This window comes from Dipodomys merriami, unplaced genomic scaffold (assembly GCF_024711535.1).
Source record: "Dipodomys merriami isolate MVZ:Mamm:240054 unplaced genomic scaffold, mDipMer1.0.p SCAF_90, whole genome shotgun sequence".
Classification (NCBI taxonomy): domain Eukaryota; kingdom Metazoa; phylum Chordata; class Mammalia; order Rodentia; family Heteromyidae; genus Dipodomys; species Dipodomys merriami.
The window spans coordinates 2,488,032-2,507,255 of record NW_027206513.1 but is presented as its reverse complement, the minus strand read 5'-3'; the positions used below and the strand labels follow the sequence as shown (position 1 = coordinate 2,507,255).

The 19,224-nt window shown below is 40.5% G+C and overlaps 1 protein-coding gene across 1 annotated transcript in view; it reads right to left on the bottom strand.

The window, feature by feature from the left end:
* Mertk (MER proto-oncogene, tyrosine kinase) overlaps positions 1 to 19,224 on the bottom strand; it is a 133,904-nt gene that overhangs the window by 42,167 nt on the left and 72,513 nt on the right. Inside the window, exons 7-9 of the mRNA XM_070013306.1 lie at positions 15,398 to 15,581; positions 7,164 to 7,315; positions 916 to 1,069 (exon numbers count right to left, since the gene is read on the bottom strand). Of these exons, the coding sequence (XP_069869407.1) occupies positions 916 to 1,069; positions 7,164 to 7,315; positions 15,398 to 15,581 (490 nt within the window). The remainder of the gene's footprint in view (positions 1 to 915; positions 1,070 to 7,163; positions 7,316 to 15,397; positions 15,582 to 19,224) is intronic.

Here is a 19,224-nt window from a genome sequence, read left to right as displayed (position 1 = left end):
GTGCTCTACCACATGAGCCATAGTGCCACTTCCAGTTTTTGAGTGGTTAATTGAAGGTAAGAGTCTAATGGGTTTTTCTGCCTGGGCTGGCTTTGAACCATGATTCTCAGATCTCAGCCTCCTGAGTAGCTAGGATTACAGGTGTAAGCTACTGGCATCTGGCTAAAAGAGCTTTTCTCTTAAAAAAAAAAACTAATACAAAAAAGACGGGTGGTCTAATTCAAGTGGTAGTCTCTGCTTAGCAAGCATGAGGTCCTAAATTAAAAATACTGTCAACCCCCTCCCCAAAAAATCAATTTAACACCAATAAAAAAAACACAAAAACCAAACAAACAACAATTTTAAAAAAACCTTGCCTTATTGCAAAAAGTTTTGGTCTTTATTTTTCCTTTTTTTTTTGGCAGTACTTTGTTTTGTTTTGTTTTTGGTACTAGGGCTGAACTCAGAACATTGCACCTGCTAGACAGGCACTATGCCACTGAGCAGTACTTTGAATTTTTAATTTATGGTCTTGTGCCTGCTTGGTAGAGACTCAATTGCTGAGCAACAGCTCTAGCGCTTTGTTATGGTAGCTCTTCTTGAGATAGTGTTTTACTTTTGCTGGGCACATCAGGACCATGATCTGCCCACTTTAAGCTTCCTATAGTTGCTAGGATGACAGGTCCATGACACTATACCCAACTTCCCTTCATCGAGATAGAATCTTGTAGACTTTTCTGCTTGGGCTGGCCCAGCCCACAATTCTCTCAATTGTAGATCACCAAGTAGCTAGGATAACAGATATGAGTCACTGGCTCCTGGTTTGTTTTTCATTTTTTTAAAAATCAGCTGCTATTTGTTGCACAGGGTACTCTTTGACAGTCTGTGCCTTGCCCAGCCTGCCACATTCTGTCAGCCAGTTGGGCCCCCACTCACCTGGTGCAGGGATAAATACTGTCACTGGCTCACTGAAAGGCCCAATTCCCCCTTTGGTGACGGCTGCAATTCTCACTGTGCATGTGGCATTATAGACTTGAACAGAAATTTGAGCCTGGATGTCATTCTCACCAACTTCTTGAGAGAGCTCTTTCTGAGGACAGAAGAAAAATCAAATCAAATAAATCAAATTACTGATGCATAGGGTCCATTGCCTACTTGCCCAGTTACTCCAGGGAAAAGTCACCCATGCCCCAGAGGGGGTAGCCATATTTCCTCAGGGCTCCTTCCTTACTGGAGCCTCACCCAGTGCAACTGGAAGGTGGGCTGCCAGCAACTCAGACCTTGGAAGCCTTGGCAAACTAGGATCCTGAGGGCACAGCAGTTACAGTGGTCAGTAAAGAAGCTTCCAGAAGACAGAGATGACATATTGGATGCTTCCAGATGGCAAGGGCGAGGTTGAACCCTGAGACTCCCATCTGAACAACTTCTTCAGAACAATGCTGAAAGTCCCTCTGCACTCCCCAGTGGCCAGCTACCCTTGAATGAATGCAACTGGGTTCCTGTTCTTTCTAGGAAAAAAAAATCATGTGAAGTAAGCCAGACCCAAAGAAACTTAGGCTCCATGGTCTCCCTCATTTGTAATAATTAGTATATGCCTAGGATAGTCCTAGCAGAGGATCATAATAGCTCAATAGCTATGTACATATGACCATATAAAATGCTGCTAACTGAGTCAGGTCCTGGTGGTTCAAGCCTGCAATCCTAGCTACTCAGGAGGCTGAGATCTGAGTATCGTGGTTCAAAGCCAAGGCAGGAACATCCGTGAGACTCATCTCCAATGAGCCACCAGAAAACCAGAAGTGGCACTGTGGCTCAAGTGGTAGACGTTAGCTTTGAGCTGAAGAACTGATGAGAGACAGCACCCAGGCCCAGAGTTCAAGCCCCACGACAGACAGACACACACATACTAAAGATGCTAATCAAAATTAACTCCATGCTCTAGAAAGAAGAGGTTTTTCTTTCTTTTTTTTAGTATATTGTTTGCAGATATTTCGTTTTTCTTTCATTTTCCCCCCTCTGGTTTATTCCCTGTGGTCACTGCTTTTTTTTATTTCAGTACCCTTGGTCTTGTATATAAGCATATCTTATTTGGGGAAGGGAGGGGAATCACAGAAATAGGACAAAGGATGAAACAATGCAACAACAATAATCATTAGACATTATGCTGGAAATGAACCTTACAACTTGGGGGAGAGTGGAGATAGGGGGAGGAGAAACATGAAATCATGTGAGGCACAGGTACCATAGAACATGGATAAACAGCAGAGGCCTACTTTAGTGATAACATTACTCCTTGCTCATTCGATCCCATACCTGTCACTTCTGCATATGATACAGGATAGAAACAGCTCAGCTCCAAGGATGGAGCAGTTCTAACATTCCTGACCCTGGATTGGCTATCCAGAGACTATTTCAAACTCTAAAGAGAAAGTGATCAATGTCCTACACAAAACATGGAAGGTGAAATATGACCCTAAAAAAATGTAGCCGTTCATACCCAATTGGATCCTGAGACCCTGAGATTTGTTAGCGATAATAAAATAATAATTATTATTATTAATATTATTATTTTTTTGGTGCTAGTCCTGGAGCTTGAACTCAGGCCTAGGTACTATCCCTGAAAATTTTTGTTCAAGGTTAGAGTTCTGCCACGTGGGCCACAGCTGTACTTCTGGCTTTTTGGTGGTTAACTACAGATAAGATTTCACATACTTTCCTGTTTGGGCCGGCTTTGAACCTCCATCCTCAGATCTCAGATTCCTGAGTAGCAAGTATTAGAGATATGTGCCACCAGCACCTGGCCTTTGCTAGAAATTTTTTTTTAAGTGGAAAAAATGAAATGAAGTTAAAACTTGGGAGACATATCCTGGTAATATCTTTTCTAGAAATAAAGCATTTTATTTATGGCTAACACCTTGTGATGAGTTAGTCATACTGTATTTAATTTGAGGTAGACAGAAAATCATAAGGTAGGCTAACTTGATAGTGCACACCACTGGTCATGACCATACCCCGTTATGACTCACGTCTGTCGCTAAGATAAATAACATGTCAGTTTCACAATTTACTGCCTGATAGCTCCTCAAGTTCGAGATTTTCTGACTGACAAGGAACACTGGACTTTCTGTATTTACATACCAATTTATTCCTATAAAGACTCAAATATAATACATCATTTATGATGTATTATATTTCTCAAAATAAGATGAAATTCAAATTTGGAAAAGAATTACATGGCTAGATGAGCAAAAATCCTAACAAAAACAAAATTATTCCTTTGGAAATAAAAACTACATTGTTCCCGCAGTATCTGTGTAGGAATGGTTCTAGGACTACGCCCTTGGATACCAGAATCTATGCAAAGTCCTTTGCAGAAACCGCTGTGGGGTTGGGACGAAGCCCAGTGGCAATGCACGTGACAGCATATGTGAGGCCCCAGTTCAGTCCTCAGCAACTCCCCCAACACACAAACATAGTATCTAACTCATCTTTTCATTACTTATAATAACACAATGCAAGTAGTTGTTACACTGTTTATAAATGTCTATATTATAGTTTTCTGTATAATGCAATCGTTTTCTGGTGCTGTGGATCCAAACCAGTGCCTTCCCATGCTAAGCACATACGCTACCACTGAGTAACATACTCATCCTTGAGAAAAGAATTTTTTACATGTTCAGTATGAACAAAATTTTCTTACTTTTTCTCTTCTTTCTTTTTCTTTTGTTTGTTTGTGGTAATTGGGGATTGAATGTAAGACCTCACACTTAAGCAACACCTCTAGTCATTTTGTTTGTATTTATTTTAAATTTATTTAATTAGTTTATTTTACTGATATCAATTAGTTGTATAATGGGGGTTCATGTGTGTGTGTGTGCGTGCAAACACATGTTTTCATGTGTGTGCAAATGCCAGTACTGGGGCATAAACTTAGGGCCTAGGTGCTACCTTAAGCTTTTTCACTACCACAGGCCCACTTCTGGCTTTTTGGTAGTTAACTGGAGATAACAGTCTCACAGACTTTCCTATCTGGGCTGAGAGCCCCCAGCTTCCTGACTAGCTAGAATTACAGGCATGAGCCACCAGCATCTGCTTTTGAGAATTCTCTTTTCCACATGTTCTACGTGAGTTTCTCTGAACCATCTGGCACAGTGTAAACAATCAACCAGTGTTCCTTGACTGTGTTCAACAATGTGCTACAGTTTGGGTTTCCTCCACTTAATTTGTCCTTCTTCCAGACTCACTTTGCAATATCTTTCAACTCTAAGTACGTAAGAAAAAAATCATCAGGCCATCTAATGAACAAATCAAAAGTTTATTTGACTCCTTCATGGAAAATACCTCCATTGTATTTATCCTCTTTAGTCAATACTTAGGTTTCAGAAGAGGTTTGGATTGCTGAATGACCTGTCTCAAAAGAACTTTAACTATCCCTCATGCCTTAAAGGATACCTGCTAGAATACCCTGCTCTCCTCTGAGGGAAAGATGAGAAAAAGAAGAGACAGTGAGTGTATGTCAACATGTGGGTACAGCCCTTCCATACTGGCGGCCACTGGCAAGCTCATTAGCAGGTAGAAGTTGAAGTCTGAGGAACCCTTCAGTACAGTTCAGCTTCCTTGGGTGTTAAAAAGTTGTTCTACATCACTTTTGGGGTTGTGGGGGATCAAACCCAGGGATTCAGGCAAACATTTACCACTGAGCTATATTCTCAGCCTGATAGACTGCTTCAAGGCTATAATAACCTCTGCCATGAGAGGTCTTTCTAAAATCTGTATTCTTTACAAACACATATTGAACCATACTCATCTTTAGAGCCATAATCTTAAAAGAATGGCATCAAAAACCACATATATAAACTCAATTTCCATCTAACGGTTGAGTAATTGAAGGTGAAGATGTATTTATTATAAAACATTTCAGGGCCTTCAACTGGCCAATGTATGCTATAGGTCTTCAAGAAAGTAATTTAATATGAAATACTTTATAAATTTATTTGCTCATTGAACTTTTTTTCATAGAAAGTCCATTGATACTTTATGGGAATGGGGTTGGGGTTGAAAACTCTAGCTCCATTTATCAAAGGACTATTCCAATCACGATTAGAAACTTTACAGCTAGTTTATATGGCATAGCTGGGCCAATCAATATCTGAATCCATAGAGTTACAAATGCCTATGAAGCAAATTCAAGGCTTCAACTTCAAAGTGAACCAGTTTGCATGTTTTCCTCAACTCTGGAGTTTTAGCTCTATTTTGGAAGGCAAGGTATATCAAGAAAAACAGAGCTGGAGATGTGTCTTAAATGACAGAACACCAGCCTAGCAACTGTGGGGCACTAAACTCAAAACCCCACAAGGCCACAAAAAAAACATAAATCTTCCTTGAGATAAAATAGGTATTTATACATCAAAGATGAGACAATTCTTAATCAATAAGTAGCACAATAGTGAGATAACAAAGGCACATACTCATTTTCAGTGCAACTGCATAAACCACCCAAAGACCACTTCCAAGAAAGTTATGAAATTGTGTACTCACACACATACACACACTCATAGCTACAAAGGGAAATTTTCAAAATTATTCAATTCCCCAGCCTTGAATAAAGAAGTAGTTTTAGTAATGTTTTCTAAAAATGGAAAGGAAAAGACAGTTTTTTAGGAGGATGTGTGTGTGTGTGTGTGTGTGTGTGTGTGTGTGTGTGTGTGTGTGTGTGTGTGTGTGTGTGTGTGTGTGTGTGTGTTGGTATTGAGACTTGAACTCAGGGCTTGGGAGCTGTCCCTGAGCTTTATTTCTCTGAAGGCTAGTGCACCACCACTTGAGCCATACCTCCACTTCTGGCTTTTTGTTGGTTACCTAGAGATTAAGAGACTCACAAACTTGAACCAGATCCTCAGTTCTCAGCCTCCTGAGTAGCTAGGATTACAAGTATAAAGCCTGGCTTAGAAGTGCAAGGCAAAGAAAACTCTGGAACTTAAAATGATTGAGGCTCACTAGACTTTGGTGTGGGTTTGGGCCTCTCTCAGGCTCTTTCAGTGTTTTTATCGCCTCCATGTGCAGATTATGAACTAGAAGCAGCAGACAACATTCCCAAAGTAACACAAGGCACGCATTTTTTGTTGTCACAAAATCATCATGACACACAAAGTCTAGAGTGAATACAAAGCTAACGGTCTCCTTGCTAGAATGACTTTCATCTGCAAGGAGGAAGGTGACTGGAGAGATCACAGTCCTAACTGTGCTCATGCCGTCTTCCCTGAGGAGGAGGCCATTCTGAACAAAGAGCAAAAAGAAGAGCAGCACAGCTGAGTGTTACTGGCCTGTAGTTTACTGGACTCTTGGGCCAGCTTTCACCATTAGTGCCCTCTAGGGAAAACTGACTTTCTGAGTCAGTGCTAATGGCTCACGTCTGTAATCCTAGCTACTCAGGAGGCTGAGATCTAAGAGTTGAGATATGAAGCCAGCCTGGACAGCAAAGTCCTCAACCCTCTTCCTTACCCAGGTGGGAAGAGAAACTTTTGGAAGCTGCTCATTCAACTACACTCAAGACTCCATCCCTCAGTGGCCTACCCTGTTTTGAACTGGCTTGCATTCCTACCATACCAGTGGTCTTTCAACTTTATGTGTCTCTCTGGGTTTGACTGAAGTCTCACCTAACTAGACCATTGCAAGGACACTATTAGTAAAGAAAACAGCCCTTCTATCACACAGAAATCTTTACATTTTGGTTGCTATTGTGAGATGAAATTGGCACTCAGACTAGAATGCTCTTCTTGAATTAGAGGGGATCTCTCTACCTTGAAGTATAAAACAGGAGCTACCTGATATCCAGATGCACCCCAGTTCCACCTAGAACATAACTCATGTTTAAAATGAACTCTTTGATAATTAGTACATTCTTTCTTGTGTGTGCTGCTAAAGGGGCTTGAACTCAAGCCCTCATGCCCTTGGTTCAGTTATTTTCCCCCCTCACAGTAGGTGCTCTACCACTTGAACCATACCTTTATTTCTGGTTTTGTGATGACGAATTCTGAGGACTAATTCTGATGACTAATCAAAGTTTTTCTTATACTATGCCTGCTGAATGGTGCCTTCCCTAACTCTTCATAATAACATAAAAGCTTCTGAAACAGAGTGAAATCATTAAGGAAATGACTAAGCATACTTTTAGGGTTCAGACTTACAGAGGTGCCCACATTCTGCCAGATGTGAGAGATCCGGTAGCCCATCAGTTCCCCATCCTGACGCTTAATTGGGGGCTTCATCCAGCTGATAGCCACTTTATTGCTAGATTCATTCAGAAACACCGTGACATTTAAAGGTGCAGATGATGGAGCTACAAGAAAGCAAAAAAGGGAAAAATGATGAGACACCCACATAGATTCATTCTCATCTTAGTTTTCCAGTGTTTAGTTTTCAACTGTCCTATGGAAAATGAAACCCAAACTATAGTAAATTTCCACCTCCTTTTCAATGATGGACCATTGAGATAACATAAGAGGTTTTTGTTGTTGTTTGTTTGTTTTTGTTGTTGTTTTTGTCAGTCATGGGGCTTGAACTCTGGGCCTGAGTGCTGTTCCTCAGATCTTCAGCGCAAGGCAAATGCTCTACCATTTGAGCCACAGTGCCACTTCTGGATTTCTGGTGGTTTATTGGAGATAGAGTTTCACGGCCTCTCCTGCTAAGGCTAGCTTTGAACTGCAATCCTCAGATCTCAGCCTCCTGAGTAGCTAGGATTACAGGCATGAGCCATTAGTGCCTGCTGGTTGGGTGGTTCTTGTGTGTACATTTGCCAGTCCTGGAACTTGAACTCAGGACTTGGGCACTGACCCTGGGATTTTTTTTCTTTCTTTCTTTCCTTCATTTTGTTCAAGGCCAGTGCTCTACTACTTGAGCCACAGCTCCACTTCTGGCATTTTGCTAATTAGAGTTAAGTCTCAAAGACTTTCCTGCCCAGGTTGTCTTTGAAGTATGATGCTCAGATCTCTGCCTTCTGAGTAGCTAGAATTACAGGCCTGAGCCACTAGTGCCCAGCATTATAGGAGTTTTAACACTGGATATTGAGACCTTAAGATATGTTGTTAAGGGGCTGGGAAGGTGGCTCAGTGGTAGAGTGCTTGCCTTGCATGCATGAGGCCCTGAGTTTGATTCCTCAGCACCACATAAGCAGAAAAAACTAGAAGTGGCACTGTGGCTCAGGTGGTAGAGTGCTAGCCTTGAGCTGAAGAGCTGAGGGACAACGCTCAGAGTTCAGGCCCCATGACCAACCAAAAAAAAAAAAAAAAAGATACAGTTGTGAAATGGACATACAAAGGACAAAAAGGCAGAGAAGGAGGAGGCTGGTGCTCCTGGATTCCTGAAGCAGCAAAGCTGACAGCTCAAACAGGGTCTTCTAGTAGATCCTGGAGAGGTGTGAAGTCAACAGGACTAATTGGACATTGGTTCTGTGACATTTGAGGTATGCAAGGCAGGGACCACTGGTGAGCACAGAATGAGGCTGTCATTATGAAACTCTGAATCAGATTACTGAACTAAACAGAAATAATCAATCCATACATTAAAATGTTTATACAGTCATCTTTCAGTATCTACACAAGACTGGTTTCAGAGACACCACAAAAATAGATCTCATGGATGTGGAAGTCCTCAAATAAAATGGTGTAATATTTGCATAGAACCTACCTACCTCTTTCCATGTGCTTTAAATCATCTTTGGATGAGTTAGAATACATGCTGCGAAGATAGTTGTTACACTGGATGGCAAGAAAAAAATCTGTGCAGATGAAATATGTTTTTTCAAATATTTTTGATACTCAGTTGAATTTGAGGATACTGAGCCCATAGAAATGGAGTGCCAACTGTGTGGTGTGAGTGTATAAAATAATTTAGGAAACAAGATCATTACTTCATCTTTTGGGAATGAGAATCTTGACTATATCTACTCAAACTGAAAACATTATGTTGTTTGACCAGCTTTTTGTTGTTGTTGTTCTACTTGTATTTTCTTTCTAGTGCGAGAGATTGAACTCAGGGCCTTGCACATACCAGGCAAGCTCTCGACCTCTAAGCTATGCATTCATTACTTAAGTACTTTATTTCTAAGAATTTAATCTATAGATGGAGAGACAATTATTGTAGCATAAGAGTGACAAAAAGGAATAAATGTAATGTCGCAGCAATTATAAACGTTGCTACATTTTACAACAAAATACTTGCTACTCACCCACTGAAAAAATTAGGCATATTATGTGTATTAATATGAAAAAATCCAATAAGACAAGGAGAATTGCAGTATTAATCAGTTTAGAAATAAAAATAGTGTTTATAAAGAAATAAGAAAGATTAAATTATATATATTCCTGATATGTCTGAAAACCAAAAAAATTAGAACCCACTTCATTTCTACTGACTCCAGAAAACGTAATCATGAGTTAACAGGAATATCATATAGCCCAAGGGTTACCTTTGGACTCAGACATACACTTTCAAATCTATTGTAGAATTCATGGATAAACATAGCTGACTCAGCAGGTCCCCAAATCTCTCTACTGTGACAGTAAGGAATTTAAGAGACATAAACTCAAAAGGAAAAAGGAAAAAAGAGTCAACAGATAAGGAGCAGTTTCAACCCTCTGCTGAGAGGCAGCTGAAGGTCTGTTAATTCAGCAAGCTGATTCTCCCCTCAAAGAACCACTGAGAGGCTCAGAAGCTGAAGGCCAGGTACCAAAATGAGGACTAAAAGTGGGAAACCTGGTTGAATGTTTGGTTGTAAAGCAGCTGCCCTATGAGGACCCTCGATCAAATCTTCACACACCATGCAAGTTCTCCCTAAAATGTCAAAGGAGATGAGTACTTTGTTCTATGAAAAACTAGCGATCTTAGAGCACCACTAGAACATGAAGGCATAGTGAGGAGACAAAGCAAAGACTGGAGAAGTACAAGTCTGTACCCCAGTGAGGAGGATTCTGCCGCACTTCTCCACTCCCACCAGTCTGTTAGAACATCAGCACCCACATGTGTTCTTATTCCTGAGGCAGGGAGGCAGAAGACTTCTTTATATTCTACCTATGTAAGGAAGGATTTATTCTTCCTATGTAAGGGAGGATTTACAGAATAGAGGAAAACCAATTTTGAAAGTTGGGGGAGTATCTGACTTAATTTACTGCCAAATCATGAGGCAGTGAAACTTACAGGCCCCACCCATGCTCAGAGGTCCAATCAAATTGGGGTGCTACCTCAACTCACTCTTCAATGGGAGAAGACAGAAATCAGAAAAGTTATGTGTGGGAGGGACTTCATGAATGTCAGAGGTCAAGCATGTAAGATAGAGGGATGGGAAGAGCCAGAGCCAGAGTAGGCAGCTTGAGAAAGCTAGAGAAAGTCCAAACAATAATGAACAGAAAAGCTCATCCCCTAGAACTGGAAAAAATAGCCCAAGGAAAAGAAGTCAGGATTAGGCATGTAGCTCATAGTAGGGCATTCATATGCTTGGCCCAGTACCACAAAACAAACCTTTAAAATTAGCAATATGTTGAATAAAATAAACTATTTTATGGGAGACGTGGAAAATAAATCAAGTGAATTTCTAAGCAGGTACAATAAAAAAGGCAATTTGAGAAGAGGAAATTGAGGAAGCAACTGAAGAGGTCCAACACTTATCTAAAATAATTCTGGAAGGAAGAAACAAAACAAAATACTAGAGGAATAAATGTCAAAGGAAAAGTCTTTGGACCAAGGGACTTGCATGTCTAGATTAGCAGGGCCAATACCTATGAGAATGACTGAAATAAATGCACATCATAGCTTATCACAGAACTGAAATTAAAAAGAAAAGATCATTTAAAAGAACCAAAATTGAGCCAGGTGCTGCTGGCTCACTTCTGTAATGTACCTATGCAAAAGGCTGAGATCTGAGTATCTCAGTTTGAAGCCAGCCTGGGCAGAAAAGTCAATGAGACTCCTAACTCCAATTACTCACCAAAAATAGTTGGAAGTGGAACTGTGATTCTAGTGATAGAATGCTAGCCTTGAGCAAAAAATAGTTCAGGACAGTACCCAGGCCCCGAGTTCAAGCCCCAGGACCAGCACAAGAAAGGAAGGAAGGAAGGAAAGAAGGAAGGAAGGAAGGAAGGAAGGAAGGAAGGAAGGAAGGAAGGAAGGAAGGAAGGAAGGAAGGAAGGAAGGAAACAATTTATATAGAAAAGTAGCACAAATTCTTGACAGCAACTCATGAAGCAAAAAATTGAGCAGTATCTTTAATTTCTGAGGGAAAAGAATTTCAAACCCAAATTTAATATTTAGAAAAATGAATGCAATACAGTATGAAATAAAGATATTCCCATTTTTAGTCTTTATTATTTCTTTGTTAGATTGGTCTTTCTATGTTGTCCAAGCTGCCCTCAAATTCCTGGGCTCAAGTTATCTTCCTGCTATTACCTCCTGAGCATTGGAACTACAGGTACATGCCTGGCTGTACCTACTTTTTATACATACTTTCTTTGGAAGCTAACTGAGAATGAGTTCATTGAAAACAACAGAGTAAACCCAAAATGTAACCAGGTAAAACAACAGAGTCCCTAGAAACTGAAGATTTTTTTCTAAAGATTCTAGCCTTATATAAGCTAGGGTTAGTGCCAATTTCCACCATCCAATTGGAATAAACCTTTGATCCAAGGAGCATTGAGCAGAACATATTGAATGTTCTTGTTTCAGTATTGGGTAGCAACTGACCCTCGATGAAGCATTACTATAGTGGTGTGTTACAAATGTTAACAGTAAGACCTCAAAGGATTATACTGTGCACCACTAGCAGAACTGTGTCCCAGCCCTATTTATAGTGTTTACAATTGAGAATTATGTAGGAGTCAACTTTTACTGTTGAAGTTCATTTCAAATAAGAAAAGGAGATCATTAAACAACACAAACAACACAAAATCAATGGCCAGAAGTGTGGTACAGAGAATATCTACTGTGAGGTCCTGGGTTCAAAACCCCAGTACCACTAAAAAAGTGCTCAAAATCATTGTTAAGGAGAGAAACAAGAACAAAGAACAAAATACATATTTCCTATAGAAAATTATACAAGCAAGAAGATGGTGGAGAGACATTTTTAATGTACTAAAAGTTAGGAACAAATAACTATGAATCTGGAATTCTACATACAGTAAAAATATCTTTGAAAAAGATCTGTGGTTCATTCCTGTAATGCCACATACTCAGAAAGTGGAGGGAGAAGGATTGTGGTCTAAAACCCATCTGAAGAAAAGCAGAAGACTCTATCTGAGAAAAAAAGAAAAAGGATTGTCAGAGTGGCTAAAGTAGTAGAGTGCTTTCCTAGTAAATTGTGAGTTCTTTAGTTCAATCCTCAATACCACTAGTAATCAATCAATCAATCAATCAATCAATACCAGGTGAGGACATAGCTGAGTGTACAAATGAATGCTTAGCATGCATAAAACCCTGGGTTTAGTCATGAATGTGCATGTGTGTTGTACATGTACACACATTCACAGGCCAAAAGTAAAATAAATATTTACTTCAAAGGCAAAATAAATATTCCTCCTTCCCTAGATATCCAGAAGCTAAATTTCCCACTAGCGGATCCCTACCATAAAAAATAATTAAGTGTCCCCTAAGAAGAAGCAAAATTACACCAAATGAAACATGGAGCTACGTGAAAAAACAAATATTACCAGAAATGACAGTCTACATGGGTAAATGTATGTTTTGTTTACTGACCAAATAAAATAATAACATATTACACATTTATAACATACTTTAAAATCAACCTGAAAAACACCACAAGGAAGAAAATAGAATTCTATACTATGGTGATGTTTGAATTTGTGCAGTGATATAAATTACTTGAAAGTAAACTGATATGTTTGTTGCAAATTGTAAGGCAACAAAAACAACAGGGAAATTGTGATATCTAATAAGCCAATAAAGATGATAGAAGAGGACCATAAAGACATTTGATTAGCCCAGAAGAAGGAAGGAACAAATAACTGTTGGAACAACAGAAAACACAATGGATTTCAATCTACCCATTTGTACAATAACCTGGCATTTTAATGGACTAAATACTCCAATTTAAAGGTAAAGACTGTAAATGGAATGAAAAGTAATATAGGAGCTAGGGTACAACTCAGTGGTAGAGCATGTGCTTAGCATAGGGCCTTGAGTTCAATCTCTAGCATCTCTCCCTTATAAAATGTGTGTGTGTGTGTGTGTGTGTGCGCGCGCGCGCGCGCGCGTGCACGTGCGTGAAGTCTAGAGTGCTGACTATACAGAGATAGAAAAAGGGAAGGAAGGAGCCTATATAAACAGCTAGTGTCCTGCACTGGAAATAAACAGAAGCTAGGTAATCCAAAGATAATGCCTATAGAAAACAGTTCAAGTCGCTAAAAAAGGATTTTATTTATTTATTTTTGTCAGTCGTGGGGCCTGAACTCTGGGCCTGGGCGCTGTCTCTCAGCTCTTCAGCTTAAGGCGAGCACTCTACCACTTGAGCCACAGTGCCACTTCTGGCTTTTTCTGCTTATGTGGTGCTGAGGAATCAAACCCAGGGCCTCATGCATGCAAGGCAAGCACTCTACCACAAAGCTACCTTCCCAGCCCCTAAAAAAGTATTATTTTTAAAGCTGTGAAATCAAAAGCAACATATAGAAAAGTCTTTCAAGTTTAAAGACATAAACAAATTCACTGAGTAATATGATAAAGAGCTAATAGTACTACTTACAATGTGTCTGTTTCATAGTGGGTACTCACTGACTGTTAGCTATGCTTATATCATTTGTTTTCTTGAGTAATAACTTTTTTTGTTGGTGGTAGTCATGGGGCTTGAACTCAGGACCTGGGCATTGTCTCTGAGCTTCTTTACTCAAGGCTAGCACTCTACTACCTTGAGCCACACTGCCACTTCCAGTTTTCTAGTGGTTAATTGGAAATAAGAGTCTCATGGACTTTGCTGCTTGGACTGGCTTCTAATTGTGATCCTCAGATGTCAGCCTCCTGAGTAGCTAGGATTACAGGCATGAGCTACCAGTGCCTGGCTATCAGAAGTGACTTTTATGCATGATTTTGTTAACTAAAAATAATATTGTTTTAAAAATTGTGTTACTATCTTCTTATATAAAAGAAAATGCTAGCCAGGCACTCATGGTTCATGCCTGTAATCCTAGCTACTCAGGAGGCTGACATCTCAGGATTGCAATTCAAAGCCAGTCTGGGCAGAAAAGCCTTTGAGACTCTATCTCCAACTAATCACAGAAAAAGCAGAAAGTGGTACTGTAGCTCAACTGGTAGAGTGTTAGCTGTGAGCAAAAGGAGATTAAGGACAGTGCCCAGGCCCCAGAGTTCAAAAAAAAAGGAAAAAAAGAAAGGGGGGGAAGTGAGGGAGTGAGGGGGGAGAGAGAGAGAGAGAGAGAGAGAGAGAGAGAGAGAGAGAGAGAGAGAGAGAGAGAGAGAGAGAGAGAGAGAGAGAGGGAGGGAGGAAGGAAGGAAGGAAGGAAGGAAGGAAGGAAGGAAGGAAGGAAGGAAGGAAGGAAGGAAGGAAGGAAGGAAGGAAGACAATGCTACCTTTATATAGTTTTTAGTGGTACTGAAGTTTGAATTCACGTATTCTACCACTTGAGCCACATCTCCAACCCTATTTGCATTGGTTATGTCCAAGCCAGCCTAGACTTTGATCCTCATATTTGTGCTTCCTTGTATGACTAGGATGATAGTCTGGGATGACAGATGTGTGCTTCTGCATTCAGCCTCTCTGCTTCTCCCATAGTTTGGAATCATAAGCAGATACCACCATCCGATCTATTGGTTGAAATCAAGTCTTGTGAACATTTTCATTTAATTTTATTTTATTGCTAGGGCTGGCTTTGAACCAAGATCCTCTGATCTCTGACTCTCAAGTAACTGATTATAGGCTTGAGCCACTGAACTATATCAGTACTAAATGTTTGTTTTTATTGGTTATGGGCATGAAATCTGTGTTTGTTTTTGTTTTTTTTTTTTTTTTTTGGTCATGGGGCTTGACTCTGGGCCTCGGTGCTGTCCCTCAGCTCTTCAGCTCAAGGCTAGCGCTCTACCACTTGAGCCACAGCACCACTTCCAGTTTTCTGGTGGTTAATTGGAGATAAGAGTCTCACAGACTTTCCTTCCTGGGCTGGCTTTGAACTGCGATCCTCAGATCTCAGCCTACTGAGTAGCTAGCATGATAGGCGTGAGCCACCAGCGCCCAGCAGCTAAATCTTTTTAAATTACCAATATCTTCCTATTTTATTGGCCACATCAATATAATGCACCTCCAGACATGAAGTCCAAATAAGCAAAGTAACACATCAAATCAGGTTACTGGAAAGCTTTGTTTGAGCCTATGCCATTGGAGGGGACACTTATCGTGGACTTCAGGAATTACCTCCTTCAGTTGTGCTGGCAGGAATCCAAGGGCTCACTGCAGACCAGCCTATTTCATTCATACAGGACATCCCAATGCTGTAGTTAGCCAGGGCCTGCAGCTGCTCGATGTGATACAGATGTGGTGAGGCTGAGGTGTTAAAAACCATGACTGAGCCATTACTCAGTGGATCTACTTCCTTCACCTAAATGAAGAGTAAAAATGTAGACCAGCATTAGTAAGGTGGTGGGAATGACAGACACGGACACACAGTGTTTAGTTCCTCTGTAGCAGGGGAAGGACCTGCTTCCAGTCAGGATACACATGGTTTCTCATGGGTATTGCTGTGTGTTACTCATGGTACAGGGACAACCACAGTCTAGACTACAAGGGGTCTCACTGCAACAGGTAACGATCAAGAAATTATCATTACAATATTACATGTTTATAACCTGGTACTAGACAGTAAAGTAGCTTACAATTAAAGTGGCTCTAAAATAAAGTACTCAAAATAAAGTAGCCTTCTCCTAGGCCCACCACACTTCTGAGAATGATTCTGTTAATGTTTTATTTTGTTTGTACAGTAATTAGGATTGAACCTAGAGCCTGGTGCATGCTACACAAGTACTCTACAATTCAGTTACATTTCAGCTCTCTCTCTCTTTTTTTAATCTTTATCTTGAGACAGGACTCAATAACTAAGTTGCCCAGATGGACCTCAGACTTTCAGTCTTCTTTGCCTCGGCCTCCTTAGTAGCGTGGCTTATAGATGTGCCTGGAATACAAGCCACTGTCTCCAGCAAAACTCTACTCTTTCCATTACCTAACCTCTGGGTCATGCTCTTGCCTTGGGGCTAGTTTTAGTAGTGTGTACTGTATCCTTACTGCTCTCTGCTGCCCTAGGAATTCAACACAAAAGCATGCATAGATAGTGTACATTTTATGGTATTTAGGTACAATGGGAAGAAACAGGAAAGGGTCGTTCATATCTCACCTAGCAAACCTGTCTCCAGATTTCCTTTAAACATGTATTTCCTCTTCTTTCCCTCCATGAGTCACCCCACACCTCCCTCCAAATCTGTTTGTCCAGCATGAGAGAAACTCTTGGCAAAACATGTTCCCCACTACATGTGCGTCCCCCCCAAAAAAAATTCAACAATGTGTAGTATTTATAATATCAGAGGATTCAAGCATTGATGGCTCACACCTGTAATTCTAGCTTCTCAAGAAACTGAGATCTGAGAATTATAGTTTGAAGCCAGTTTAGGCAGTTAAGTTTATGAGACTCTTATCTCCAATTAACCATCAAAAAGCCAGAAGTGGAGCTGTAGCTCAAGTAGGAATGCTACCCTTGATTGAAAAAGTTAAAGGACAGTACCTTGACCTAGAATTCAAGCCCTAGACTGCCATCCCCCCTCCCAAATCATAGAAGGTAGAATAATATTAGGTAAAATAGAAGAAACCCAAAGCAATCATCAACCCACAAAATAAAGTTCTCTTAATAATTATGAGGATGCATTTAGGGATGTGGATATCCATTGTTGCTATTTTGAAATTTAGAACAAGAGGCCATAAATAAATATTTTAGAATCCCAATCTCCTGGAAATATGATGATGATGGTTATGGGGACTGAGTCCCACCTCTGACTCAGACCCTGTGGGTGACAGGAAGGTACCAGTTGGCCCTCAGAAGCCATCTGAGGAGAAATAAAGGTCATGTGCTTATCTCAGGGGTGGCTGTTGGCAGAAGTGACTTTTTGTTCTTTCACATTGGAGTATGCAACTACTTCCTGGTGACAAACCACTAAAACTAAGGAGGAAGGTGTTGGCTCTCTGCCTCCATTCCATTTCCGGAGCCATACCCAGGGCATTTCCAGGCACAGTGACAGTTTTTGACAGTATGTTCTTAGAAGAAGGGGTTTCCATATTGGTCCTTCTCTGTGGACCCCAGGGAAGAAGGGGACAAGAAACTGCAAGAAGTACATGGCAAGTTAAAAATAGAAATGGAATCTGGGACCCAAAAATGGGTGAAAAAAAAGGAACTAACATCAGGACCAAAGGAAACGAGAGGGTGTGTCCTGCTAGTACATGGGCCTGAATCTCATCCAAAACATTCATTTGTTACCCAGTCAGAGTTTAAAATTGTAATGAACGGCAAAACCATACTTGGGTCCTTCAGGAGTGGGAAGACACAATCAACAGAATATAAAAATGTAACTTCTAAAAACCATGGAAACTAACCCCAGCAGGACTGTTGAGAAAATAAAGGATGCTCAACTGCATATGAATTTGAGATCAATAGCATAAAGTTTCAGTGTGAATAAAGCACAAGATCGCTTGTGGAATTTAGCAGGATGTCCTGTATTCATATTTGCTAAGCTAGTAATCCTACCAGAAATGGAAAGGAGGATGGGTGTGGGCAGGCAGGGCTAGCTGGTGGGGCAGGGACTGAATAATCCCATCCACCACAGATCCAAAGTGGGCAGCAGAAGCCTCTGATTTGGCCATCCAAGATGATAATTTATCTCAGGTGCCACGGCACAGCCACTGAAGCTGAAGCTTAATTTTATTTATTTTGATTTTTCAACTCAGGACTTGAGTGCTTTTTTCTTTAGCCTTTAAAATTTTTTTTAACCAGTTCTGGGGCTTGAATTCTGAGCCTGGGCACTGTCCCTCAGCTCCTTTCGTTCAAGGTAAGTGCTCTATCACTTGAGCTACAATGCCACTTCTGGCTTTTTTGAGTGGTTTACTGGAGATAAAGAGTCTCACAGAATTTCCTGCCTGGGCTGGCTTTGAAAAGCAATCCTCAAATCTGGGCCTCCAAAGTAGCTAGGATTACAGATGTGAGCCACTGGCGCCTGGCTTCCTTAGTCTTTCTACCCAAGGCTCTCCCACTTAAGCCACAGCTCCACTTCCAGCTTTTTGGCAGTTAAATGGAGATATAAGCCTCATAGACTTTCCTGTCTGGACTGGCTCTGAACTATAATCCTCAGATCACAGCCTCCTTAGTAGCTAGTGGCATGAGCCATCAGTGCCTGGCCAGCTAATATGTGAGCATCTTTCACCTTCCAGGTCTACTCTCTTAAAATGGCAGTGCTGGTGATAGTTTTCCTCAATCTTCCTGAAGTTATCTACTCCCCATGAGAAGGACGCTGAGTGCCCCGCCCCTTAGACTCTTGGAAGAGTTCAGCACTTGATAAAAGTTTTAAGAAAGGCTGGCTCATTATGTTCAGATATAAAAGACTACTTCCAAGCCTGGTTGTTCCTAGCTACAGAGCTCTGAATTGGCATGTAACAAGACCTAAAAGATATTGATTGGTTATAATGTGATACTATGTGACATAACGACTAATTTGTTGTATACCCAACAAATTAGATCACTTAGATGAAATGATCAAAGTCCTAGAAACACACAAACTACCATATAATAAATAAATATTAAACTAAAACCCTATAAAGAAAAGCCTAGGACAGAATGGTTTCACTGATGTATCCATAACTTCCTCAAAGCAGAAGGACCTTATTATAAAATAAAACCATCAGCACATGATGCCAAAGAAAAAGCTATAGGAAGAAAATGACACATCAGTAGCTCTTATAAACATAGACAAAATCAGATGATGATGGTTGTGAAGAGTTGAAGTAACTCCATTTTGAGGCAGCGGCCATTCTGTCATTTATGTTAAATTATGAGTGACCCAGAGCAAACATAAATTCCAGGAACTAACCTGTCTGTGTTGAAGTTAACCAGAGCTCACATAAATCCCAAGGACAGAGTTATCTGTGGCCACAAACTCCCCTCACTTCACAGATACCCCCTGCCCTTTATTGCCCTGGCCCAAATGATC